At 41.2% G+C, this 26,457-nt stretch overlaps 1 protein-coding gene across 2 annotated transcripts in view; it reads right to left on the reverse strand.

Annotated features, from left to right (window-relative positions):
* Positions 1-26,457, reverse strand: part of LOC137347345 (alpha-taxilin-like) — a 141,334-nt gene that overhangs the window by 22,447 nt on the left and 92,430 nt on the right. For both annotated transcript variants that reach the window (XM_068011810.1, XM_068011809.1), the window contains exons 6-8: positions 16,807-16,881; positions 1,747-1,839; positions 812-907 (exon numbers count right to left, since the gene is read on the reverse strand). In XM_068011810.1, the coding sequence (XP_067867911.1) occupies positions 812-907; positions 1,747-1,839; positions 16,807-16,881 (264 nt within the window). The remainder of the gene's footprint in view (positions 1-811; positions 908-1,746; positions 1,840-16,806; positions 16,882-26,457) is intronic.

Genomic DNA, 26,457 nt, shown 5'->3' on the forward strand with positions numbered 1-26,457 from the left:
CTGGGGTAGAGAATTCCAAAGATTCACAACCTTTTGAGTGAAGTAATTGTGCCTCATCTCAGTCCTAAATGATTGGCCCCTTATCCTGAGACTGTGCCCCCGTGTTTTAGATTCCCGACCAGCGGAAATAATCTGTGTCTACCCTGTCAAGTCTCTTCCAAATCTTGTATGTTTCAATGAGATCGCCTCTCATTCTTCTGAATTCTAGACAGTATAGGCCCAATTTACTCAGCCTATCATAGGACAACCTCCTCAGCCCAGGGACCAATTTAGTGAACCTTTGCTGTACTGCCTCCAATGGAAGTATACCCTTTCTTAAATGTGGAGACCAAAACTACACACAGAACTGCAGATGTAGTCTCACCAAAACCCTATACTAAAACAAAACTTATCTGTTGTGAAGTGAGAGTGAAGAAGAAGAGGGAAAAGTAGGTGACAAGGACATTGAAAAGGCAAAAATAAAGTGATGTTGCTAATTAATGTAAAATTAAGAGCAGTATTGTGCAGTGCAGTGTGCCTATGCCACCAGGAACTGAATTGAGACTGCACACATTCATTCGTTCAACACAAATTAGTGCCGAGATTTCATCAGTCTGGCTGGTTTCAAATGTAGGTTGCAGAAATAAAGAGACAACATCTACCAGTTTGACTATACTTGCAGATCAAATTGTACAGTGAATAGTAACCTTTTTTTGGAAAGAATTTACACTTATTTGTCAATTTAACTAGATCAGGTATAAATCCGTTTTGAATTAAGATTTAACAAATATTTACCAGTCTTGGCCTAAACTGGAAATGATCAACTACCTACCTCCTCTGCCATATCCAGCAGAGCCTTATTACTGCTCTCCCATCTAGTACGATACATGGTGGTCTCTTTTTCCAGCTTTTTGATCTTTTTTGTCATCTTATTAAAGGAAACCAGGAAAAAAAGTTTTATAAATGAGAATGCACATGATTCAGTATTTGAAATATTGCGCATTAAAAATATTTAGTGTTCAGCTGCAAGTAGTAATTTAATGCAAAGCAGGCTGTAACTGCTAAAACATTAGTTTTCTTCCTTTAACATGTCTTGCATGTTTGATACTGCATTGTTGTAATCAGTGTTAAGGTGACAATTTCATTAACATACACTTACCACATTGTGTTGCAGTTTTTCCTTACATTAGCATTGTGTAAGAAGTTACAAATACAAACTTAATTGAGAATGTGAAGACAAGAATGCTATAGCGACTGAATGCCAAGTTTGGACATCCTCAAGACCATTTCTGTAAGCCAAAAGACAATATTTTATTGTGAGCTCCCCAGTTGAGTGGGTAAATGTAATGGATGGCAAAGTCCAACGAAGTGAAAGATTCCTCGATTCAAACCCAAGTCTGTGCTCAGTCAGTGGATCTCAAATGGGGTGCAAGTGGAGGTATTACAATCCACCCGAGCACTCTTGGGCCAGGAAGGCTTGTAAAAAAAGTTAGCATTTGCAATGTCAATTGCAAAAGGTTGACAGAGAAGTTTGACAGATTTAACAGAGGTGTTCAGAAGTACAAGGGGCTTTGGTAAAATAACAAAAAGACAAATAAACTAGCAGGTAAGTTGGAACTAGAAGGCAAAATATTTTTCAAAAATGCAGAATGTTATGTTTGCAGAAAAGACAAGAAAATTAGCATAGATGTAATCGGTCAAATGGCTCCTTCCAACATAAAGCATCATCGAGTACACTGCACACAACTTCAAGGAAGTAAACTATACCTTTTCCATCTCTTGTCTGAAGGTTGTAAAAACTTCATTGCTTTTTGAAAGTGTAGTTTGGAATTCTTCAAACTTTCCTGTGTATAGTGCCAGCTGAAAATATAAAGCAATAAAAAATGTATAAACAGAGTCACTGGAACAAGGATCTGCCAACCTAAATAGAATTGGTTCTCAGATCCCTCCTCTTTGCCTACGAATATTCTTAATGACACAGCATTTCCACAACAGTAACTTCAACCTACAAAGAAATTTCCAAAATATCTTAGGCATGCACATTAATTTTATTAATTCAATAGTTCCTTAGAAAAGAATAAATGTAGTGTCCAATAACACCTGAACAGAGAAAGAATGGATACAATCATTTATTGCAGATGGTGTTGAGAGTTTTTTTTTAAAAAGATTCTTTCATGGGATGTGGGCAAGGCCAGCATTTGTTGCCCATTCCTAATAACCTTTGATAACAGACTGGCTTGCTCGGCCATTTCAGAGGGCAGTTAAGAGTCAACTACATTGCTGTGGGCCTGGAGTCACATGTAGGCCAGACAAGGTAAGGATAGCAGATTTCCTTCCCTAAACGACATTAGTGAACCAGACGGGTATTTATGCCAATCAATGATAGATTCATGGCACCATTACTAAGACTTGCATTCAATTTCAGATTTGTATTAATTAATTGACAATTAATTGAACATAAATTCCACCAGCTGCCATGGTGACATTTGAACCCATGTCCTCAGGGCATTAGCCCAGGCCTCTGCATTACTCGTTCAGTGACATTACCACGACACCACGGTCATCCTTTGTGTGGTGGAAAGAAGAAAAGGGATGAAGCAATTTGGAGAAATCCACTTCATTGGTGCCAAAACAGGCGTGGTTCCTATTTCTTTCCACATTGGCACTATAACCGAATACCTGCACTCAAGCAGAGACTCACGAATATCAGTTTCCATTTGCGGGTTGGATCAAATGTCAGTGGGGGAACGTTTAGGGGACAGTGATCATAATATCATAAGGTTAAGAGCATAATAAACAGGAAGAGAGGACCACATAGCCCCTCGTGCCTGCTCTGCCATTCAATACGATCATGATTGATCTTCTCCCTCAACTCCACTTTCCGGCCCATATTCCTCAATTCCCTGAGATACCAGAAATCTGTCAAGAAAGCATCTGACAAAGTACCACATAATAGGCTGGTTAATAAAACTGAGGCTCATGGAATAGGAGGGTCAGTGTCCAACTGGATAAAAAATTGGTTTAAGAACAGAAAACAGTGAGTTGTGGTAAATGGTTGTTTTTCAGACTGAAGGATGGTAGACAATGGCATTTCTCAAGGGTCAGTGCTAGGACAGCTGCTTCTTTTGAAATACATAAATGACTTGGATATTGGAATACAGTGTAACATTTCAAAATTTGCCAATGATTTCAAACTTGTAGGTGTGGCAAACAATGAGGATGATACAAATTGACTGCAACAGAACATAGATAGGCTAGCAGAATGGGCAGACAAGTGGCAAATGGAATTTAACACAAGTGTGAGGTGACACATTTTAGCAAAAGGAGTGAGGAGAGGCCATATAGGCTTAATGACACAGTTCTAAAAACTGTACGGGACAGAGGGACTGGGAGGGGTGCAAGTACATCGATCTTTGAAGGTCGCAGGACATATTGAGAGTGTGGTCAGCAAAGCATATGGGATCATGGGCTTCATAAATAGAAATATTGAGTACAGAAGCATAGAAGTTATGAACCTTTATAAAGCTCTGGTTAGGCCACAACTAGAGTATTGCATCCAGTTCTGGCCACCAAACTTTAGGAAGGATGTGAGGGTCCTTGAGAGGGTGCAAAGGATATTTGCCAGAATGGTTCCAGGGATGAAGGATTTTAGCTACAAGGTTAGGTCGGGGAAAACTGGGTTTGTTCTCCTTGGAGCAAAGGAGATTGCAGGGAGATTTGCTAGAGGTGTACAAGATTACGACAGGTTTGGATAAGGTAGACAAAGAAAAATTGTTCCCATTAGTTGATGGTGCAAGGACTAGGGGACATAGTTTTAAGGTTTAGGGGGCATATGAGGAATAACTTTTTTTTTTAAATGCAGCGAGTGGTAATGACGTGAAACACTGCCTACAGGGTGGTTGGAGCAGAGACAATCAATAATTTCAAAAGGAAACTGGATGGGCACTTGAAGGAAATAAACTTGGATTACCACGGGAATAGAGCAGGGAAATGGGACTGACTGGATTGCTCTATGGAGAGCCAGCATAGACTTGATGGGCCGAATGACCACCTTCTGTGCCATAAAAGGGCTCTTGACTATATCTCAGCCTTAAATGTATTTCATGATGGAGCATCCACAGCCCTGTGAGGTAGACAATTCCAAAGATTCACAAACCTTTGAGTGAAGAAATTTCTCCTTAGCTCCGTCCTAAATGATCGGACTCTTATCCCGAGACTGTGCCCCCGTATTCTAGATTCTCCTGCCAGGGGAAACAACCTCTCAGTGTCTACCTTATCAAGCCCCTTCAGAATCTTATATGTTTCAATGAGATCACCTCTCATTCTTCTAAACTCCAGAGTATACAGCCATAATTTCCTCAGCCTCTCTTCATAGGACAACCCTCAAACTATTCTAGTGAACCTTCACTGTACTGCCTCCAATGCAATCATGTCCTTCCTTAAATATGGAGACCAAAACTGTACACAGTATCCCGGGTGTGGTCTCACCAAACCCCAGTACAATTTCAGCAAGATCTCTCTATTCTTGGACTCCAATCCCCTTGCAATAAAGGCCAACATGCCATTTGCCTTCCTAATTGCTTGCTGTACCTGTATGCCAACTTTGTGTTCCTTGTTTGAGTACACCAAATCCCTCTGAATATCAACATTTAGGAATTTCATTCCTTTTAAAAAAAAATCTGATTTTTTATTCTTACTACCAAAGTTAATAACCTCACACTTCCCCACATTACACTCCAACTGCCACCTTGCTGCCCACTCACTCTGCCTGTCTTCATCTCTTTGCAGCCTCCGCACAGATTACATTCCCACCTAGCTTTGTATCATCAGGAAACTTGGGTACATTACTCTCAGTTTCTTTGTCCAAGTCATTAATACAGATCGTAAATAGCTGAGGCCCAGCACTGATCCTTGGGGCACTCAACAAGTCACAACCTGCCAACTTGAAAAGGTCCTGTTTATCCCTACTCTGCTTCCTGTCTGTTAAACAATCCTCTATCCATGCTAATATTATCCCCAACTCCATGAGCTTTTATCTTGTGTATTAAGTTTTTGTGTGGCACCTTATCAAATGCTTTTTGGAAATTCAAGTATACTATAACTACTGGTTCCCCTTTATTTACCCTGTTAATTACATCTTCACAAAACTAGTAAACTTGCCAAATACTATTTCCCTTTCGTAAAACCATGTTGACTTTGTCTGATCAAACAATTATTTTCTCAGTGCATTATTAAGACATTGTTAATAATAGATTCAAACATTTTCCTGACGACTGACATCAGGTTAACTGGCCTGTAGTTCTCGGTTTTCTCGCTCCCTCCTTTTTTGAATAGTGGCGTTACATTTGCTAACTTCCAATCCGCTGGGCCCGTTCTAGAATTTAGAGTACTTAGGAAAATCATAATCAGTGCATCCACTATCTCTGCAGCTGCCTCTTTTAGAGCCCTGGGCCTTCAGGTCCTGGAATTTGTCAAATTTTAGTCCAAGTTTCTCGAATACTTTTTCTTTCCTGATATTAAGTTTCGCACTCTTCTTAGCCCCTTGCTTACCCCCTATTTCTGATATGTAATTTGTGTCATCTACTGTGAAGACAGTCACAAAATATTTGTTCAAACACTCTGCCATTTCCTTATTCTCCACAATAATTTCTCCTGTCTCTGCCTCTAAAGGGACTAACGCTTACTTTAGCTACTCTCCTTTTTATATACTTGCAAAAGCTCTTACAATCTGTTTTTATATTCCTAGCTAGTTTACGCTCACATTCTTTGTCCCTTAACTCCTTGGTGGCCCATTGATGATTTCTAAAACACTCCCAATCCTCAGGCTTACTACTATTTGCCACAATACAAGTCTCTTCTTTTAATCTAATACTATCCTCAACTTCCTTAGTAAGTCAAGGACAGCTCTCTCTCGCTGAGTTTTTTTTTTAATGGAATGTATTTTTGTTGAACATATTAAAAATGTTTCTTTAAATGTTTCCCACTACTTATTTACAGCCATACCTTTTAGTCTATTTACCTAATCAATCTTAGTCAGCTCTCCCCTTGTACCTGTGTAAAGGGCTTTTTCTAAGTTTAAGATTCTTATTTGGGACTGGAGTAGGTCACTTTCTCCCAGCGGATCTTTTAGTGAGATTACCAGTTAACCCTGCCTCATTTGCACAATACTAGATCTAAAATAGCTTTGTCCCTAGTTGGTTCCACAATGTATTGTTCCAAGAAACTGTCACAAAAGCATTTTACCAACTCATCTTCTGGACCACTTTTGCCAATTTGATTGGTCTGGTCTATAAGAAGATTAAAGACCCCCATGATTATTAGTGTGAAGTATATGTGTGAAGTTATAAAACAGAGTATTTCTTAAATGGTGAGACGTTGGGAAGTGTTGCAATCCAAAGGGACCTGGGTGTTCTTGTTCATGAGTCACAAAAAGCTCGCATGCAGGTGCAGCAAGCAATTAGGAAGCCAAATGGTCAGTTGGCCTTCATCACAAAGGTTTTTTTTTTTGAGTATTGGAGTAAAGAAATCTTGCTGCTATTATATAGAGCCTTGGTGAGACTGTACCTGGAGTATTGTGTACAGCTTTGGTCTCATCTAAGGAAGGATATACTTGCCATAGAGGGAGTGCAATGGAGGTTCACCATACTCACCCCTGGGATGGCGAGATTGCCTTATGAGGAGAGATTGAGGAAACTGGGCCTGTATTCTCTTAGAGTTTTGAAGCATGAGAGGTGATCTCATTAAATCTTACAAAATTCTTTAAGGGCGTGACAGGGTGGACGTAGATAGGATGTTTTCCCTGGCTGGTGAGTCTAGAAACAGGGGACAGAGTCTCAGAATAAGGGGGAGGCCAATTAAGAATGAGATGAGGAGGAATTTCTTCATTCAGAGGGTGGTGAATCTTTGGAATTCTCTACCCCAGACAGCTGTGGAAGCTCAATCATTGAGCAGGTTCAAGACAGAAAATCAACAGATATCTGGATACTAATATTGTTAAGACCAAGGTGGGAGTAATGCACTGTTAATTCATTGCCACTATTCCACAGGTCATAGCATATTAGTAAATTTACCCATCTACCGGAAAGTAGCCAAACTATTTGTCCCCCAGAATAAAGCACACCAAACCAGGTTTCTTTAAACAACAAAATTAACTATTTATTAATAAACAAAGTCTTAAACAATAATGAGATAATTCTATATATGAAAAAGATTCTTTTAAAATTCTTCCTAACCCTCATGCACACACACATTAAAAAAACGGTTAATCAGAGAAAAAGGCTTTTTCAGTTTACAACTGTTTCTTAGGAATAATAAAATAATAATGTTGTCACAGTCTGGTTGGATATTTCCGGGTCAGTGAGATGTCCGAGTCGAATAGTCAGATGCCATTCGAAGTCTCTCCAAGCGAGGTTGACGAACAGTCTGTGATGGGTAGGCTTTCAAGGCAATTCATCTGTAGCAGGCATCACACAGATCTTTCAGCAAAAGGGTGCATAAACAGGTCTACTTGGGTTTTGAAGTAGCAGTCTAGCAATCGAAGCTTTCTCGAGATTTCAGGATCTCCCAAAACATAAAAGGCAACAGGAATCACTTTTGAGGCAGAGGTTTTCCAGAGACTGGAGACAGCAGGAATTTATTACCTTTCAAATTGCTGTGACATTCTCTCTGCAAAGTAGTTTTGCTCCACAGAGTAACAACTCCTCTTTTCCTCTCTCCAGGCAGACCACAGCCACCACCTCAAACGTAGGATTTCTTTTCCCAAGAGGGGCAAGTCTTTTCCACTGGTCTGCAAACAGGCCCCAGCCAGCTCACTGCATGCTGCTGGTCCAGCCCACACTTCTTTCACAATGCAAAGTGAAACTAAAACCCACAATCAAGTCATGTGACAGTCATAAATCTTCCCGTCATTTTCCTGTTGAGCACTTGGAAACAGTGTGGTCTCCTCTACATTGGGGAGACCAAGCGCAGACTGGGTGACCGCTTTGCAGAACACCTCCGCTCAGTCCGCAAGCAGGACCCTGAGCTTCCGGTTGCTTGCCATTTCAACACTCCCCCCTGCTCTCATGCTCACATCTCCGTCCTGGGATTGCTGCAGTGTTCCAGTGAACATCAACGCAAGCTCGAGGAACAGCATCTCATCTACCGATTAGGCACACTACAGCCTGCCGGACTGAACATTGAGTTGAATAATTTCAGAGCATGACAGCCCCCCATTTTACTTCCATTTTTAGTAATCTTTTTCTTCCTTTTTTTTTTAAACATTCTTTTTCACATTTTTTACAATCTTTTTTTTTGCATTTAGTTCATTTCATCTTAGTTTGCTCAGTTTGCTTACCCACTGTTTTTTTTCAGGTTTGCACTTGCTGCTGTTCAATATTCAGTGTATTAACAGCTAATCTGTACTAATGCTTTGTCTTTCAACACACCATTAACATATTGTTTGCTTTTGCTCCGTGACCTTTTGGTCAGCTATGTGGCCTGGTCCAATCTAGACCTCCTTTGTTATCTCTTGCCCCACCCCCACCTCACTTGCTTATAACCTGTGACTTTTCTAATATTTGTCAGTTCCGATGAAGGGTCACTGACCCGAAACGTTAACTCTGCTTCTCTTTCCACAGATGCTGCCAGACCTGCTGAGTGGTTCCAGCATTTCTTGTTTTTATTTCAGATTTCCAGCATCCGCAGTATTTTGCTTTTATTTACTTGGAAACAGGTGCCTTGCAGTCTGTGCACACTTCACTCAGTCCACAATTCAAGCGCTTTTTGCAAAGAAAAAATAGAAACACTCACAACAATATCATCAAGGGATATGGGGATAGCGTGGGAAAGTGGTGTTGATCAGCCATGATCTAATTGAATGGCAGAGCAGGCTCCGCAGGCTGAATGGCCTACTCCTGCTCCTATGTTCCTACTGCATTGCCTTTGTTACAAGCTCCAATTATTTCTTCCTTAATGCTCTGTCCAATGGTATAACTACTGTTAGGGGGCCTATAAACTACCAGTGTTTTCTGACCCTTGTTGTTCCTAATCTTCACCCATACTGATTCTACTTCCTGATCTGCTGAGCCAAGATCCTTTCTCAATACTGTCCTTATGTCATCCGTTACTATCAGGGCCACCCCTCCTTTTTCATTCCGTTTGTCTTTTCGAAATGTTGCGTATGCTGGAATATTTATTTCCCAACCCTGGTTTATGTTAGCTACAGAAAAGGGCAAGGAACAATCTAGAGTTAAAAAATAATTAACTGGACGGACAATTTCATTGGGGTGAGAACAGATCTGGCACAGGTAAATTACAATCAAAGATTGGTTGGCAAAACTGTAATTGAACAACGGGCTGCCTTTCAAGAGGAGATAGTTTGGGTACAATCAAGGTATTCCCAAAACCAGAGCTTCCTGGATGGCAAGAGATAGAGAAATAACATGAAGCAGAAAAAGGGGGCGTATGACAGATGTCAGGTTGATACTACAAGTGAGAACCAGGCTGAATATAGAAACTGCAGACAGGAAGAGAAGGCAATAAGAGATGCAGAGAGAATATGAGAAGAGACTAGCAGCTAACATAAAAAGGAATCCAAAAGTCTTCTATAGACATATAAACAGTAAAAGAGCAGTAAAGGTGGGGGGGGGAAAGAGTGGGTGGTGGTTGGGCTGATTAGGGACCAAAAAGGGGATCTACACATGGAGGCAAAGGGCATAGCTGAGGTATTTAATGAGCGCCTTGTATCTGTCTTTACCAAGGAAGATGATGCTGTCAAAGTCAGTGAAAAAGGGAGGTAGTTGAGACTCTGGATGGCCTAAAAAATTCCTAAACAGGAGGTATTAAATAGGCTGGCTGTACTTAAAAGTTGATTGGTCACCAGGACTGGATAGAACATAGAACAATACAGCACAGTACAGGCCCTTCGACCCACGATGTTGTGCCGAACCTTTAACCTACTCTAAGATCAAACTAACTACATACCCTTCATTCTACTATCATCCATGTCCCTAATGTATCTGCTTCTACTACCACCGCTGGCAGCGCATTCCACGCACCCACCACTCTCTGTGCAAAGAACCTACCTCTGACATCTCCCCGAAACCTTCCTCCAATCACCTTAAAATTTTGCCCCCTGGTGATAGCCCTTTCCACCCTGGGAAAAAGTCTCTGGCTATCCACTCTATCTATGCCTCTCATCATTTTGTACCCCTCTATCAAGTCACCTCTCATCCTTCTTCGCTCCAATGAGAAAAGCCCTAGCTCCCTCAATCTTTCTTGGTAAGACATGCCCTCCAGTCCAGGCAGCATCCTGGTAAATTTCCTCTGCACCCTCTCTAAAGCTTCCACATCCTTCCGATGAGGGGACCAGAACTGAACACAATATTTCAAGTGTGGTCGAACCAGGGCCTTATAGAGCTGCAGCATAACCTCGCGGCTCTTAAACTCAATCCCCGTTAATGAAAGCCAACACACCATACGCCTTCTTAACAACCCTATCAACTTGGGTGGCAACTTTGAGCGATCTATGGACATGGACCCCAAGATCCCTCTGTTCCTCCACACTACCAAGAATCCTGTCTTTAAGCCTGTATTCAGCATTCAAATTCAACCTTCCAAAATGAATCACTTCACACTTTTCCATCTGCCATTTCTCAGCCCAGCTCTGCATCCTGTCAATGTCCCGTTGCAACCTACAACAGCCCTCCACACTATCCGCAACTCCAGCAACCTTCGTGTCATTGCTAACCCAGCCTTCCACTTCCTCATCCAAGCCATTTATAAAAATCACAAAGAGCAGAGGTCCCAGAACAGATCCTTGTGGAACACCACTGGTCACCGAGCTCCATGCTGAATACTTTCCATCTACTACCACCCTCTGTCTTCTATGGGCCAGCCAATTTTGTATCCAGACAGCCAACTTCCCCTGTATCCCATGCCTCCTCACTTTCTGAATGAGCCTACCATGGGGAACCTTATCAAATGCCTTGCTAAAATCCATATACACCACATCCACTGCTCTTCCTTCATCAATGTGTTTTGTCACATCTTCAAAGAATTCAATAAGGCTCGTGAGGCATGACCTGCCCCTCACAAAGCCATGCTGACCGTCTCTAATCAAACCATGCTTTTCTAAAAAATCATAAATCCTGTCTCTCAGAATCCTTTCCAATAATTTGCCCACTACCGACGTAAGACTGACTGGTCTATAATTCCCAGGGTTATCCCTATTCCCTTTCTTGAACAAGGGAACAACATTTGCCACCCTCCAATCATCCAGTACTACTCCAGTGGACAGTGAGGATGCAAAGATCATCGCCAAAGGCGCAGCAATCTCTTCCCTCGCTTCTCGTAATATCCTTGGGTATATCCCATCTGGCCCCGGGGACTTATCTGTCCTCATATCATTCAAAATTTCCAGCACATCCTCCCTCTTAACCTCAACCTGTCCGAGCATATCAGCCTGTTCCACGCTGTCCTCACAAACGACCAGGTCCCTCTCACTAATGAATACTGAAGTAAAGTATTCATTTAGGACCTCCCCTACCTCCTCCGACTCCAGGCACAAGTTCCCTCCACTATCCCTGATCGGCCCTACCCTCACTCTGGCCATCCTCTTGTTCCTCAAATAAGTGTAGAAGGCCTTGGGACTTTCCTTAATCCTACCAGCCAAGACTTTTTCATGTCCCCTTCTAGCTCTCCTAAGTCCATTCTTCAGTTCCTTCCTGGCTACCTTGTAACCCTCTAGAGCCCTTTCTGATCCTTGCTTCCTCAACCTTAAGTAAGCTTCCTTCTTCCTCTTGACTAGCTGTTCCACATCTCTTGTCATCCAAGGTTCCTTCACCCTACCATCCCTTCCTTGCCTCAACGGGACAAACCTATCCAGCAGTCGCAGCAAGTGCTCCCTAAACAACCTCCACATTTCTGTCGTGCATTTCCCTGAGAACATCTGTTCCCAGTTTATGCTCCCCAGTTCCTGCCTAATAGCATTGTAATTCCCCCTCCCCCAATTAAATATTTTCCCATCCCGTCTGCTCCTATCCCTCTCCATGACTATAGTAAAGGTCAGGGAGTTGTGATCACTATCACCGAAATGCTCTCCCACCGAGAGATCTGCCACCTAGCCTGGTTCGTTGCCAAGTACCAAGTCCAACATAGCCTCCCCTCTAGTCGGCCTATCTACATATTGAGTCAGGAAACCTTCCTGGACACACCTGACAAAAACTGCTCCATCCAAACTATTTGCACTAAGGAGGTTCCAATCAATATTAGGGAAGTTGAAGTCACCCATGACTTGTTACTTCTGCACCTTTCCAAAATCTGCCTCCCAATCTGTTCCTCCGTGTCTCTGTTGCTATTGGGGGGGGTCTATAGAAAACTCCCAATAAAGTGACTGCTCTTTTCCTGTTTCTGACTTCCACCCATAATGACTCAGTAGACAAACCCTCCTCGACGACCTCCCTTTCTGCAGCTGTGATACTATCCCTGATTAGCAATGCCACTCCCCCACCTCTTTTACCTCCCTCTCTATTCCTTTTGAAACATCTAAACCCCGGAACATCCAACATCCATTCCTGCCCCTATGATATCCACGTCTCCGTAATGGCCACAACATCATAGCTCCAAGTACTGATCTATGCTCTAAGTTAATCACCCTTATTTCTGACACTTCTTGCGTTAAAATAGACACACTTCAACCCATCATACTGGCTGCAACTTTGTCGTGTCAATTGTCTAACCTTCCTCACAGACTCTCTGCACTCGGTATCTGCCTGTTCAACAGCTACCCCATCCACTGATCCGTAGCTCCAGTTCCCATCCCCCTGCCAAACTAGTTTAAACCCTCCCGAAGAGCTCTAGCAAACCTCCCGCCCAGGATATTGGTGCCCCTCCAGTTCAGATGCAACCCGTCCTTCTTGTACAGGTCCCACCTTCCCCAGAAGGTATCCCAATGATCCACATATCTGAATCCCTCCCTCCTACACCAGTTCTGTAACCACGTGTTCAGCTGCACTCGCTCCCTGTTTCTAGTCTCACTAGCACGTGGCACCGGTAACAATCCTGAGATTACTACTCTGCTCTTCCTGCCTTTCAGCTTCCAACCTAACTCCCTATATTCGCTTTTCAGGTCCTCATCCCTTTTCCTAGCTATGTCATTGGTATCGATATGTACCATGACCTCTGGCTGCTCCCCCTTCCCCTTAAGAATCCTGTAGACTCGATCCGACACATCCCTGACCCTGGCACCCGGGAGGCAACATACCATCCGGGAGTCTCGTTCTCGACCACAGAATCTCCTGTCTGTTCCTCTAACCATTGAATCTCCTATCACTATCGCTCTCCTATTCTCCCCCCTCCCCTTCTGAGCCACTGAGCCAGGCTCAGTGCCAGAGACCTGGCCACTGTGGCTTTCCTCTGGTAGGTCGTCCCCCCAACCGTATCCAAAACGGTATACGTATTATTGAGGGGAACGGCCACAGGGGATCCCTGCACTGTGCGCCTATTCCCTTTCCCTCCCCTGACGGTCACCCAGCTACCTTTATCCTGTAACTTAGGTGTCACTACTTCACTATAACTGCTCGCTATCACCCCCTCAGCATCCTAAATGATCCAAAGTTCATCCAGCTCCAGCTCCCTAACGCGGTCTGCGAGGAGCTGGATGAGATGCATTCGAGGATACTGAAGGACGCAAGGGTGGAAATTGTGAAGGCACTGGCCACAATGTTCCAATCCTCCTTCGATAAAGAGTAGTTCCAGAGGACTGGAGAATTGCTAAAGTTACACCCTTTTTCAAAAAAGGGTGCAAGGATAAGCCAGCAACTACAGGCCAGTCAGTTTAACCTCAGTAATGGGAAAGCTTTTAAAAACAATAACCTGGGAAAAAATTATCACCCATTCAAGTGTAGATTAATTAAGAAAAGCCAGCATGGATTTGTTAAAAGGAAAATTTTGTTTAACTAATGTGATGAGTTTTTTGATGAGGTGAACAAAGATGGTTGATGAGGTGTACATGGAATTCCAAAAGGCATTTGCTAAGTGGCACATAATAGGCTTGCCAGCAAAGTTGAAGAACATGAAATAAACGGGATAGTGGCAGCATGGATATGAAGTTGGCTGAGTGACAAGGAAACAGTAGTGATGAATGGTTGTTTACTGTACTGCAGGAAGGTATACAGTGGGGGTGCTTTTCTTGATTTGTATTAACGAGCTATACTTGGGTGTACAGGGCACAATTTCAAAATTTGCAGATGACAAAACTTGGACGTATTGCAAGATATGAGGAAGACAACGATAGACTTCAAGAGGGCATAGATAGACTGGCGAAATGGACAGACATGTGGCAGATGAAATTTAAAGGAGAGAAGTGTGAAGGGATACATTTTGGTACGAAGAACAAGGAGGCAATATATAATAAAGAATACAATCCTAAAGCGGGTGCAGGAACAGAAAGACCTGGCGTATATGTGCACAAATCATTGAAGGTGGGAAGGCAAGTTGAGAAAGTGGTTAATAAGACAAAGGATCCTGGGCTTCATAAATAGAGGCATAGAGTACAAAATCAAGGAAGTTATGGTGAAACTTTATAAAACACTGGTTTGGCCTCAACTGGAGCTTTGTGTCCAGTGTGAAGGACGTAAAAGCTTAGAGAGGGTACAGAAAAGATCTACAAAAATGGTTTCAAGGATGAGGATTTCAGTTATGTGGGTAGATTCGAGATACTGTAGTTGTTCTCCTTCGAGAAGGGAAGGTTGAGAGGAGATTTGATAGATGTGTTCAAAATCATAAGTGGTCTAGACAGAGGAGATTGGGCGAAACTGCTCCCACTGGTGGAAGGTCGAGAACCAGAAGACACCGATCTAAGATGAATGGCAAAAGAAACAACAACAACAACAACATGACGAAAAACTTTTACACAGCAGGTGGTTAGGATCTGGAATACACTGCGTGAGAACGTGGTAGAGGCAGATTCAATCGCAGCTTTCAAAATGGAATTGGATAAGCATCTGAAGAGAAAAAATTTGCAGGCCCACAGGGAAAGGGCAGGGGAGTGGGACTAACTGGGTTACTCTTGCAGAAAGCTGGCCTGGACACGATGGGCCAAATGGCCTCCTTCTGGTGCTGTAATCATTCTACAGCAGAATGGAGGCCTGCATTTTGTGCTATGCAAGGGCAGCTCTCAAACAGCTCAAAAAACTGGGCCCAGGGCACCCCATCCAGACCTTAGTAAGTCATCAAGTTATTCACATAAAACTACTATATTGTATCAGAGAGCTGCTTCTAATACAAAGTTTGCAACTTTTGCCTGTCTAATCTTACTCCTTTACCCTCTCATTTGAGACTGATCATCTTTCTGCTTTTGTCTAGCGTGGCACCCACAATAATAGGATACAACAGGGCCAGGGCTGTGACTTCATCCTTATACCAAATAATATGCACAGGGAACACATGAAACGATATGCTGCATGTGGGGGCTAGAAAATATTACATAGTCTATCTTGCTTCAAACTGTCAAGTAGTTATTACTTTTAGTTCAAACTGTAAGAGTGGTATTTGAACTGGACCTAGGAAGGGGAGGACTAAGTGTGGTAGGAAAGCAGAGGGGAGAAAGGGGATAAACGGAAGCAGGATTGGGTTAATTAATAGGTGAAAAGTGTGGTGTATTTGGGACTGTTGATTTTTATGATTTACAACACCAAGTGTAATTCTGCTCCATAATTAACTGTAGGTTGAATCCAAAATTGTATTTTGTAATGATCACATTTCAATTGCCTGTAGTTTAACCTCCATATTGGAAAGGGTTTGTATTAATTAGAAAGAGACAACAAATGGGTCCCTGCCATCAATCCTAGTAGCAAAAAATCTAGAGATGTTTATTCCTTTCTTGTCTCAATCTCAAGTCAAAATGGGCTGTTGATGGTGTGGACTCGGTGGGCCGAAGGGCCTGTTTTGGTGCTGTATCTCTCTATGACTATGACTCAAGGAACTACGATCTACTATCATGTTACTAAATAATTAAGGTACACACCATCAAACTTGCATTTTAAATGTAGCTTACTTCAAGTAAGTTTAAGTCCCAAAATGCCTTTTTACTTCTCTCTGCACCAAATAAAAGTAGTGTTTCCCATACCAGGTGCTATTCCTTGATCAGAAAGGAAGGTAGCGCACCTGTTCTCTGTCCCCACAAAAGCACTGCTGCAAGCAAATAGGAGGGTAAAAGCAATGGGTGTTAAACACAGACTCCAATTTTTCCTATTTCTTCATTCCCTATCCAGGCAAGCTGAATTGAGCAAGTCAGCACACAGGGCTGTGGAAGTACTGAACCAGACAGAATGATTCCATCGCACACCAAAAGTGCTATATACCAAGTTACTCAACTCTACCATGGTTCAAAACCAACAATTTGGGTTGGCAACTTGACTACATGGTTGAGTTTGGACATTGTGGTTTATTTTTCCATAAAGTCACCAATTCAAGCCCTTTATCGTGTGCACAAAATGGCAAACCATGCGACAAAGGTGTTTTTGACATTCGTGCAATTAACTACCTAATCAATAAGATGAATACTAACAAAATATAGCGTGCATATAGTCCACCATCAATGCTACAATGGTTGGGTGGCTAGTTCAGGAGTCTTTTATGTAGTGCATTGAGTTCTTAACCCTTCATAATCATCAGTTGATGGCTCAGAATACATGTTTGGCAATGTGCACATGATCATAAAATGTACAACTGTTAATTTTCTTCCCTTACAGCAGACTTTCACTCATTTGACACAATGCAAGAATCTAATATTTTCTCTGCCGTTTCCTTACCCACATTTAAAAAAGAATTCAACAAGGATCATACCTGCTGTTTCAGATGAACTTCCTGCTGTTTCATGAGCTCACACATCCTCTGGCTCTCTACTGTCTCCTTTAACAGCTAAAGTTCAGACAAGAGAATACATTTATTTAATACATTTTGAAATCCTTTAAACATCAGCTAAAGGTAAATACAAAGAATACTGGAAACAGTAATTTCAGCAGGTCAGGAGGTTTCTGTGGAGAGGAAGGGTTAATGTTTGATACAGGATGACAGGAAGAATTACACTGCTCTGGGGCGATGTAGGGTCTCAGGTACACGTGAAAAAAATTAAACTTAAAGCAGCCAGATATAAACAGGTTTACACAGCTCACATTTGCGTACTATGTGGTGACATAAGGGTTTAACAACTGTCAGACAGATGAGAGAGGGGGCAAAAGCAGGCCAGAAGCTAGAAACCAGAAATGGTGTTTTAAGCTCTATGTTGCTAGCTGCAGCAAAAGCTCTGGAAACCCAGATGAAGGAAACAAGAGTTAGGGAACCAACATGAGCTGCTGAGATGGCAGTTCAAAAGGCGAAAGAAAAAGAATTAAAGTTGAAACAGTCACTTAGGCTTAAAGTAAATGCTACCAGCTTCGATGCAAAATAAAATGAAACATAAAAATTACTGAGTGACAAATAAGTTACTACAGTTTTGTCTGAAGTCGGTCTTTGAAAAGTGAGAGATTGTTTTGATTGCAGTGCCATTCATCTGTGTATTAGAGCTAGAAGTTATTTAACCCTTTGTAGTGCTGTTTTTAATGTTAGTGTACAGGCATGTTCTGTTTATGTTCGTTAATTGTGTTTGCTATGTATACACGTGTGTATTTGAGAGAAACTTGAGTCAGGTTTTTGGTTTTGAAACAGCGGAAACTAAAATTTTCCTCAGGCCTGAGACCTGGGAAATTCTCAAACATTTTGGCACTTTGAATTCGTAACCCATTAAAGGAATCAATATTTCCAAGATGCATGAAGGTATGAAAGAGTGAATGTAATTGTTGAATCTGTTCATTTCAATTTTTAAAGAGTGCACACCCAGAATTGGGATAAGAGAACATTTTTAAGTTAAAGATGCTGGTGTGCATTTATTTTGGCCAAAATTTTCATGTGCAGCTGTGAAAGGCACCAAAGAGTTTGTTTTACAAAAGACAAGCTTCAGCTTTGAAGTGATGTTTGCTAGGATGTCTGGCAGAAATTCAATTTGAACTTTCCAAAACACTTTGCTTTAACTGGACTAGAGTTTTTTAAAAAAAACTGTTGTTGCTTAATGCAGTTTAAAATAAAGATCTGTGGTCTTATGAGATTAAGTAGCAATCAGAGATTGAAAAATCAGTTTAAGAAAAACAGTTTGGAAACAATTGGAGCTTAATCTAGAATACGGTCTTCCTAATGAGAATGTTTGCCTTTGCAGTTGATAAAACTACTAATAAACTGTTGTTTTTAATTTAAGGGTAACATTTGTGAAAGTTTAAAAAAAAACAAGATTTTTTTTGGGGGGTGGGGGGGGGGGGGGGGGGGGGGCGTGGGTGGAGAAATTAAAATGGAGCTTTGTTCTTTTTCAATTGAGAAAGTTCTTTTGTTCCAAAAATGTCCATGAATTGATGCAATTGCATGCTTCTGGGGATTGTTTCAATCCGCCCTCTTGCACACAAGCACAGAATCCTTTTTGCCGACAGCTTATTTCTGTTCACCACATAACTTTTGTATTGCTGAATGTGGATTTTTTCAAAGTTTATGTTTCTATAAATTGAGCATTATTACATTTTAAGTTTTAAAATTGATGGATATGATTGGACAAATTAACCTTTTGGGCTGTTAACCAGAGCCACAATGGATTCTGTGTTTCTCTTTTAATAAGTGACAATGGTTTCCAGTTCCGCATGAATACTGATAACTGCTGGAACTCGTACTGCACTAAGAACTTATCTACAGACAGCAAATTTTGCATCATGGTGACAATCTGTGCTAAAAGCTTTGCCTTTCAAAGACCTGGACTTAACCCATTCAAGCCATTTGCTATCTTCCGAGACGTAGTGCTTAAGAGGAGAGATATGGAAGCTACCTCCAAACTAATTGCGAGACTTCTGTCTCTAATGTAAAAACACCATGAAAAACCAAGACTGGGCATCATTGTTTCTGAGATTGGAATTAATAAATTGATACAAGTTGCTGTTCACACACCGGAGGGAAAATTTACCTGAAATTTAAGGGGGCAATCAAGTTTTCATTTAAAATAAACTAATGAAAAGCAGTCTAGGTGGTTCTTGTGCATCAAGAAAGTAAGTTTCTTTAGGGTGGGGGTGGGGGAGCAATAAAATTGAACATTGATAAAAAGCTGTCAGTCAACAATACTGTTACTTGAATTTGGGATAATTTTGAAATGATAAAATTTCTGGCACAGTATAAACTGGTTATTTTTGGGAAATATAGGCCTTCTAAAAACAAACAAGTAAAATGCGTTAATAACTGGGATTACATGGGAATATTTGATTTGTTTAAAAAATATTAGGAGAATATTGTATTAGGCAGTATAGTTCCTCCAGGACTCATGAATAAGATAGAATGGTAACCACTGGGATGCTCCATTTAGCATAGAAGATAGAGACAGCAAATCACAGCACCAAATGGGATTTGGGGGGCGGGGAAATTGCCCTTGGTGTAATTCAATCTGTTATCAATGTACACTTTATAAGTGTCATTTCGAATTGTAAATTGATACGTTTTCTCGTAGAACTATTTGTATGCTTCCCTATGAATTTTTTTTTTTTAAAAAGAAAACCACATTTGATAATCTGGACACTACCCAAGACATGGGGACCATGCAGGGCGAAGAAAGCAAAGAGCTTCAGACACCCTCCAATCTTGTGATAACAAGAATTAGGAGCCGGAGTAGGCCATTCGGCCCCTCGAGCCTGCTCCACCCTTCGATAAGATCATGGCTGATCTAACTGTGGCCTCATCTCCACTTTCCTGTCTGCCCCCCCTCATAACCTTTAACTCCCTTGTCAATCAAAAATCTACCTAACTCAGTCTTGAATATATGCAATGGCGTAGCTTCTACTGCTTGCTGGGGAAGAGAATTCCACAGACTAATGAACGTCAGAGAAAAAAATTCTCCACATCTCAGTCTTAAATGGGAGACCCCGTACTATTAAACTATTAGTTCTAGACTCCACCACAAGAGGAAACATCCTCTCAGCATCCACCCTGTCACGTCCCCTTAGGATCTCATATGTTTCAACAAGATCACCTCTTCATCCCCCCGGGATACAGCCATTCGGAGACTGTGATTCAAAGGGTGCATTCTCGTTGTCTTGGATACAGCCACTCGGACTGAGTATTGAGAGATACATGTGTTACAATTTAATTTTGAACTGGCTTATAGTGCAAACAACCTGTTCTAACAGGAGAAACAGAGACAGCTGTGTTAACACCTGAAAGGAGGGCTCTCAGACCATTTAAACTGAGGGAAGAGAATTTAGTCTGTTTATTTATTATTCGCTCTCAAAATTCTAAAATGTCAAGCCAAAACAGAGATCTAATTTAAACTGAAGGAAGGGAAATTAGACTGTGACAATCTTTTATCCCTCAAAAATTCTAAAGCCAAATTGATTCATTAAAGTGTTTGCAAGTTGTTAATTGTAGAAATTCATCGCTGGAGAAGAAAAGCAACAATTTCAACTTCTGGATTAGACTACGGACTGTTATACTGTTGAAGAACTTTTTCTCCCCCCCCCATCGGACAGCTGTGAGGACTTCAAGCAACATTGGATGTTTCACATCTGGCAGGAGCGTAAATTTGCAAGGACTCTAATTTTTTCTATTTTAAATGTTGTTTATATTTTCGTAATGTTTAAAAATTTAGTTTTTCTAATTAAACAGTTAATTTGTTGATTTAAAGACACCTGGTGTGGTTAGCCTCATTCAGGGGTTAACAGATGGTACAATTAGGCTGGATCTTTCTTGAATTTGGAAAGTCTAAAATGATACGTTAGGCGACCTATGGAGGGACGGGATTGAATTAACAGTGGGTTTCTCCCACTATAATCAGAATCTTATATTTTGATTGGGGGCTTTGACTGGAGCGGTCGGTCATAACACCAGGAATGTTAAGTGAACCTTCTCTGAACTGCTTCTAATACAATTATATCCTTTAAGGAGACCAAACCTGTACACAGTACTCCAGGTGCAGTCTAACTAAGGCCCTGTACAGTTGTAGCAACACTTCCATACTTTTATATTTGATTCCCCTTACAATAAATGCCAGTACTCAATTTGCCTTCCTAATCACTTGCTGCACCTGCATGCTAACTTTGTGATTTGTGTACCAGGACACCCAGATCTCTCTCTACTGTAGAGTTCGACCATCTCTCTCCATTCAGATAATACACTGCTTTTCTATTCTTCTTGCCAAAGTGGAAAGTTCACCTTTTCCCACATTATATTTCACCTGCCAAATTTTTGCCTGCTTACTTAACCTATCTAAATCTCTTTGTAGACTCGATCTCCTCGACAGTTTACTTTTCTACTTAACTTTGTTTCATCAAAAAACTTAGCTACCATACATTCAGTCCCTTCATCCAAGTCATTGATATAGATTGTAAATAATTGAGGCCTCAATGATCCTTGCGACACTCCACTAGCAACAGCTTGCCAACTTGAAAATGACCCATTTATCCTTACTCTCTGCTTCCTGTTAGCTAACCAATCCTCTATCCATGTTAGTGTGTTACCCCCTACACCAAACACTCTTGTTTTGTGTAGTAACGTTTGATGTGGCACCTTAGCAAATACCTTTTGGAAATCCAAGTACACCACATCTACGGGTTCCCCTTTATCCACATTGTTTGTGACTTCTTCAAAGAACTTTAATAAATTTGTTAAATACAATTTCCCTTTCACAAAATCAAGGTAACTCTGCCTGATTATTATTTTCTAAATGTCCTATTACCCTCTTAATATGGATTCAAGCATTTTCCCCATGACAGATGTTCGGCTAACTGGCCTATAATTTCCTGCTTTCTGTCTGCCTCCTTTCTTGAATAGAGGTGTTACATTTGCAATTTTCCAACCTACTGGGACCCTTCTAGAACCTAGGGAATTTTGGAAGATCACAACCAATGCATATACTATCTCTTCAGCCACTTCTTTTTAGACCCTAGGATGCAAACCATCAGGTCCAGGGAACTTCTCAGCTTTTAGTTCTAATAGTTTTCCCAGTACCTTTTCCCTAGTGATTGCGACTGTTTTTAAGTTTTACTCTTTTACTTCTTGATTTGCGAGTATTCTTGGGATTTTTGTGTCTTCTACACTGAAGACAGACACAAAATACCTGTTTAATGCTTCTGTCATTTCCTTGTTTCCCATTATTAATTCCCCAGTCTCACCCTCTAAAGGACCAACACTCACTTTAGTTACTCTTTTCCTTTTTAAATATTTGTAGAAACTCTTGCTATCTGTTCTTATATTTCTAGCTAGCTTCTCTCATACTCTAATTTCTCCCTTTTTAAAAAAAAAAGTCATTCTTTCCTGGTTTCTAAAATCTGTCCAATTTTCTAACCTACCACTAATCTTGACAGTATGCATGTTTCTTCTTTCAATTGGATACTATCCTTAACTTCCTTAGTTAGCCACAGATGATGCAAGCTTCTGTCTTTCTTTCTCACTGGAAAAGATCTTTACTGAGAGTTATGAAATATCTCCTTAAACGAGATCACCTGAAAGTCCAGAAATGGCTTGGATCAGATGGAATGTGTGGCATGATATTGGGATACCGGAATAAGTGTGCAGATGAAACAAATTACATGTGAAGCAACTAACATGCAGAAATGCATGGTGATTTGCACTGAAGAATGGGTTCCAGACACGTTCAGCTACTTGCAAACAGCACTTTATAAAATGGTTAACATGGCCAATAGAGTGATACAACATTTTAAATAATCAAGGCATTGACATATACTTCATAGGGAAACTAACTTTGAAACAATCAGAATAGAATTAAACAAACTGATACCTGTCAGAGGGAGTAAAATTAAAGAGGGACTTGGAGGGAATTTGGATTCAGAAAATTGAGGGCGAGTGTCATACAGGCCCCCACCTGCCAAGAATGAGGCACATTAATTTCACCACATGGACATTAAACTTCAAATTGTTGCTTGGGAGGAGAAGGTCTGTTACAAGGAATTGCCAGGCCCCTGGCCAGAAAGATATTTTTGCAAATTAGCAGACGGTGTTGGAACAAAGGAGCTATCCCCTGCTCCCATACAATACACAGAACAAACCCGGTCAAACCAGTCAGTCACATGACCATCCTGCTGGCGAACCTGGGGAGTTTTAAATTGTAGAGACAGTGTTTGAACTGGTAGAAGCCAGGTTTGCTTCTGGACTGAAAACATCTCTCTCCTGGCTGCTCCCATCTCTTTCTCACCAGCTTCGGAATCCACTGAAGACACATGAACCCAAAGAGAGAAAAGTCTCCTACAGCGAACAAGGTTTAAGAATACTGGGCCCCAACGAAAAGCAAGACCTACCTACAAGCAAGGACTATAAAGTGAGCTCAAAGACCCGTAACCAAAAAAAACTCTTCAGATATCACCTCAAACTTTTCCACTTTATTTCTTCTTCTCTTTTCTGTCTCTATTTGTGTGTGTATTGCATATGCATGCTAGAATGGGTACGTCATGTATCCATAGGCTTTGACCGGATCAGAGTTTAAGTTTTAATAAAATTTCAATCTTTCTTCTTTAAGCCTAAGAAAAGCCGAGTGTGTGTGCTGGTTTCTTTGCCTTATAATTGGAAAGCAGTGAACCAGGATTCACCAAGGGGGAGCTAAAAACAGTGTGTTTAAAAATAAAATCCTGTGACAGTAAGACCAGGCAAAGGCTGAAAGAGACCCCTAGACCTCTTTCTCACCGGGTCGTAACTAGGGAGAAATAATTCTTAGCAAGAACTATCCACAAGATGGTAAAGCTGGAGAATCTGTTTCTTGAATATGTACTTATGTGCTAATAATATAGATTATTATTGAGTGAGGTGATCAGCAGATGGGGAGTGTCAATCGAAGTTGACAGCGATTAGCGATCACATTTTACTGGCTAAATTTTCATCAAACTAAAACTGATAGTTATCTAACACAAATTCCATATTTCTGACCTCCCACTGTCATCTGGGGATGTGGAAAGAGGAAACAAAACAATGAAAGATATGTTAAATAAGTTCTCTGCAGATCATCCCACTCATGTGCTTGACAAAAAGAGTAGGAAAGAACGAGACGCGAGAAGAGAGAAGACGACCTTGCCCTGTGATAACTGAAGATTCTGAGAATAGTTTTGGAGTAACTCATACCTATGGCAGTCTGTACAATAATGTTAAATATTTAATCTGTCAGCAATTCAAATGCCAAAGGGCTTGCATAACTACACCTGAGTATCTATACATCTGTCCCTATAAACGACTCAAGTAAGAAATGCCTACTTACTTCCCTCAAGAACTCAAAGTAACCAAAGTACAAGTGAATATTACCCGACAAGAGGTCCAAGAAGCAGTAGTAAAATTTGGACAACTCATTCCACGACTATCTCATAGTTTAAGATCTATCATTGAAATAAGTAGTACTTCCCAGAAACACCACCTATTTAAGATGCAAAAAGATAACACTCGAATTGAAAAAGCAGTAGGCAAATAAAGAGACCAATGATGGGAAAGTAGCTTACAATGCTAGTCAACATCTCTGGGCAAGAATGGCCTCAGTGGTACTGGCAATTGCTCAGTGCCTGGTCGTGATTGCCCTGATCGCAATAATGCTTTATTTGGTTTCTCACGTGCTGTTTGAAACAATAACCCGGAATTAGCACGGTTAACAGAAGGTTGAAAGTGAGGGGCCAAATGAAGTTTTATCCTCTCAAGGTGGGGAGACTATTAGAAATATGCTTAGAATAAACATATATTTAGTACTCAGCCTGAAGCAGGTAAAAGAATAGATTAGTGCTATAAGTTTCAGTTTACTGGAAACTACTTAAAGAGAGTTTTGTTCTGCTGGATGCAAAAACTAGTAGAATGATTATTCTTAGGTAATGGTAGTTAGCCTGAAAAGGGCCCTAGCTAGGTACATGCATAAATAGATGATACTTCAAAGCTGTGTTAGGCTTTTCATTTAACCTTGCTTAATTAGGATGCTTCCTGGAATGTAAAAGTTAATTGGTATGTAAGAATAGAATAGGAGTTACCTTAGTGAATCACTCCATGGTTTAATAGTCTGATAAAGAATTAGAACGGTTGGAGTGAATAGCCATTAGGAACAGCTCCTTAAAAGGCCTTACAGTCAGCTCTGGGTATGAATAATCGATGAGTAAGATATGAATAATGAAACTTCTGAATATTAGTTTGAATTTAGTCTGGGCCGAGGTTAGAAACAGGAGAGGAGAGGTCACCCTGTTGGGAGTTTTCTATAGACCTCCAAATAGTTCCAGAGATGTAGAGGAAAGGATAGCAAAGATGATTCTTGACAGGAGCGAGAGTAACAGGGTAGTGGTTATGGGGGACTTCAACTTTCCAAATATTGACTGGAAATACTATAGTTCGAGTACTTTAGATGGGTCTGTTTTTGTCCAGTGTGTGCAGGAGGGTTTTCTGACACAGTATGTAGACAGGCCAACCAGGGGCGATGCCACATTGGATTTGGTACTGGGTAATGAACCCGGCCAGGTGTTAGATTTAGAAGTTGGTGAGCACTTTGGTGATAGTGATCACAATTCGGTTAGGTTTACCTTAGCGATGGGCAGGGACAGGTATATACAGCAGGGCAAGAATTATAGCTGGGGGAAAGGAAATTATGATGCGATTAGGCAAGATTTAGGATGCGTAGGATGGGGAAGGAAACTGCAGGGGATGGGCACAATCGAAATGTGGAGCTTATTCAAGGAGCAGCTACTGCGTGTCCTTGATAAGTATGTACCTGTCAGGCAGGGAGGAAGTTGTCGAGCGAGGGAGCCGTGGTTTACTAAAGAAGTTGAAGAGCTTGTCAAGAGGAAGAAGAAGGCTTATGTTAGGATGAGACATGAAGGCTCAGTTAGGGCGCTTGAGAGTTACAAGCTAGCCAGGAAGGATCTAAAGGGAGAGATAAGAAGAGCAAGGAGAGGACACGAGAAATCATTGGCGGATAGGATCAAAGAAAACCCTAAGGCTTTCTATAGGTATATCAGGAATAAAAGAATGACTAGAGTTAGATTAGGGCCAATCAAGGATAGTAGTGGGAAGTTGTGTGTGGAATCGGAGGAGATAGGGGAAGTGTTAAATGAATATTTTTCGTCAGTATTTACAGTGGAGAAAGAAAATGTTGTCGAGGAGAATACTGAGATACAGACTACTAGGCTAGATGGGATTGAGGTTCACAAGGAGGAGGTGTTAGCAATTTTGGAAAGTGTGAAAATAGATAAGTCCCCTGGGCCAGATGGGATTTATCCTCGGATTCTCTGGGAAGCCAGGGAGGAGATTGCAGAGCCTTTGTCCTTGTCCTTGATTTTTATGCCGTCAATGTCGACAGGAATAGTGCCGGAAGACTGGAGGATAGCAAATGTTGTCCCCTTGTTCAAGAAGGGGAGTAGAGACAGCCCTGGTAATTATAGACCTGTGAGCCTTACTTCGGTTGTGGGTAAAATG

This window comes from Heterodontus francisci, chromosome 31 (genome assembly GCF_036365525.1).
Source record: "Heterodontus francisci isolate sHetFra1 chromosome 31, sHetFra1.hap1, whole genome shotgun sequence".
Classification (NCBI taxonomy): Eukaryota; Metazoa; Chordata; class Chondrichthyes; order Heterodontiformes; family Heterodontidae; genus Heterodontus; species Heterodontus francisci.